At 32.6% G+C, this 2,652-nt stretch overlaps 1 protein-coding gene across 1 annotated transcript in view; it reads right to left on the reverse strand.

Annotated features, from left to right (window-relative positions):
* LOC107633008 (auxin efflux carrier component 2-like) overlaps positions 1–2,210 on the reverse strand; it is a 3,684-nt gene extending 1,474 nt beyond the window's left edge. The window contains exons 1-2 of the mRNA XM_016336642.2: positions 1,180–2,210; positions 665–893 (exon numbers count right to left, since the gene is read on the reverse strand). Coding sequence (XP_016192128.1) covers positions 665–893; positions 1,180–2,137 — 1,187 coding nt within the window. The 5' untranslated portion in view covers positions 2,138–2,210. The remainder of the gene's footprint in view (positions 1–664; positions 894–1,179) is intronic.

The raw sequence follows: 2,652 nt of genomic DNA on the forward strand, positions 1-2,652 counted from the left end.
AGGTTAAAATTATAAATTATTTAAATGATATTTGATTTACCTTTTTTTTTTGTTTTAAACAATTAGAAAGTCACTACTCACTATGCAACCAAGCAGTAAATAAAAAGACATCTTTGTTTGCTTTTAAAAATGTAATTAATGGTTTTAATTCAAATGATTTTATTAGGTAGATAATGAATTTTATAAATAATATAAACAATAGGTTTTTTAATGAATCTAATAAAGTAAAAAATTATTTGACTCTCAAATTATCTCTTAAATTTTAACATTAAAATAACTATCTGCACATTACCTAATGAATTGAACATCCAATCATTATTAATTATTCACGAGTAAACCGAATTAAAAAGAATAACCACCATCCAACTAAGAATCAACATAATCATCTAGATACCTATTAAATTGAACATTTGATATATCTATTATTTACATGTTTTAGTATTTTTATTGTTTTCCTATACTTTTTTCATATTGAAAATGGTTTTTTCTTTTTCTTTTTCACTATCTGGGAATTCTAATTTTATAAAAAAAATATTATTAAATTAGCATAAACTGTTTGACACTTAATATTTAAATTTAAGAAACACGTTTCTAAAAAATAAAATAAAATTCAAATAAAAGCCCAACAATAATAGATTTAATTAGTAGTTAGTTATGCAAATACCTGTATGCTATAAGGGACCACGTGATGCCAACAACACTTGCCCATGTATTAGGGTTCCATGAGAGCTTCCTATAAGCCATTACTGTAATGAGCTTCGTCATGACCCTCGCAGATGGCATTTGTTTCTTTTTGTTTTCAACATTTTCTTCAATATTCTCCATCTTCTTCCAGCTCCCACTTAAAGAACTTCTCGAATTTTCTTTAGTTTCAGTCAATTCATCAGGCTCATCTGATGAAAAACAAAATAGAGATACAGTTTAAAGAATTTATATCTAACAAGTTGAATCAAAGTTTAATGGAATATATGGTTTTTACTTAAAGTTTTCCAAAACAGAAGTAAAAAGAATGAAAATTTAGGAGTAATTATTTTCATATAAAGTTAACAGTTAAAGATTATTTCAATTTAATCAAACATATTAAATTATCTAATAATTTATAACTATTCTCTTCATATAAAAATAACTACAAGCGAATCTTCACCAAGTAAAATACATAGTTTGTGATTAATTATTTACCTCTGGAGGCAGCACTGTGGTGTGGAACAGCAACAACAACGTTAGAAGATCCAACACTGTCGTCATTGGTACAAATAGAGGAAACTCTACTATTATTTTTGCGATTTCCACCCCAGAATTTCTTTGGCCTCTTGAAATCCTCTTCTAAAACAGTACCAACGGACATGCTTTTTGGCAAATTAATAATATGAGGACTCTCAAAGCTTGGATATCTTAACGGGGTTTCTCTAGCCGAGTAAATAGAATGGATTTCACTAACACTTGAAGAAGCCCTAGATAAGGCTGAGGAAGGCAATTCAAAAGACTTGTAAGATGTATTATTAGATGATACGGATGCTGATCTTCTCACCACCACATGAAGCTTTCCATCGTGTCCTACGTCCGTGTCAGCTTGCAGAGACTCCCCGCCTAGGGACTCTACGTCCGGATCTATCGTCACTGTGGCAATGGCGGCCGTGTTGTCGGGGAATTGCTCTTGGATGAGGATTTTAGCCGCCCTATACTCGAACAGAATCAACAAGACGGTGTTCCATATGACGCTTTGCAAGACAACAATTTGAGTCATGAGAGGTGTAGAGAATTTTCCGTACATTGCTTCCATTAAGGGAATCCCCATGACTAGGGTATTAGGCAAAGCAAAAAGGGCATAGATAATTATGCTTGTGTCCATATTCCCGAATCTCGTTAGATTCCATATATAAAGCACAACCATAACGAAAACCTTTTGTAACGAGTCTCCCGCCAAGAACTTGAAGTTCATCTTGTAAGGGTTGTTGGCCGATATGAACTTAAATGCCAGGAAAGGGGCCGCGAACATCGACACGAAACGGTTGACACCGGAGCATTGCTCCGGCGTTAAGATCTTCCACCACCGAACTGAGCCATAACCTAAGAACATGGCCACGTACAAGGGCACAATGCCTGCAATAACATTGTATATGTCCTTCCCCTTGATCATAACGACTTAGGGCAACGACCTGAAATTTGATGAAATTAGAGATGAATTAGAAAGGTGCCGACTATATGTTACATTGAAAAATTGTAACCATATATTGCTTTACTATGTCACCTAATAATATATACATATTTACTCATGTACAGCGATGCCATTCTCTCAGATAAATAAGAAAAATAACTGAATAAGCGTGTCTCTCTTGAAGGAATGGATTTTCCATGATCGATCTCTCTCTATATATGTATATGAGTATAAACAAGTGAGCATAAGCGTGTTTATATGCATGAATTGATTAATATAAAGTGCATAACTATATATGTTACAATAGTTACAATGCGACAGTTGTTGATCAGCACGTATATAGCTAGAGAAGTTTTTAGGTGTTCTAAAACAAATGAAAATTTTTATTCTAATTCATTAATGTTGTGACACATCAGCAAGGTTGAGAAGAGAGATTACTTCAAAGAACTTGAAATTTTAAGTTGAGTTTAATTTTGATATATTAGTATAAAATAATT

This window comes from Arachis ipaensis, chromosome B03, assembly GCF_000816755.2.
Source record: "Arachis ipaensis cultivar K30076 chromosome B03, Araip1.1, whole genome shotgun sequence".
NCBI classification, from domain to species: Eukaryota; Viridiplantae; Streptophyta; class Magnoliopsida; order Fabales; family Fabaceae; genus Arachis; species Arachis ipaensis.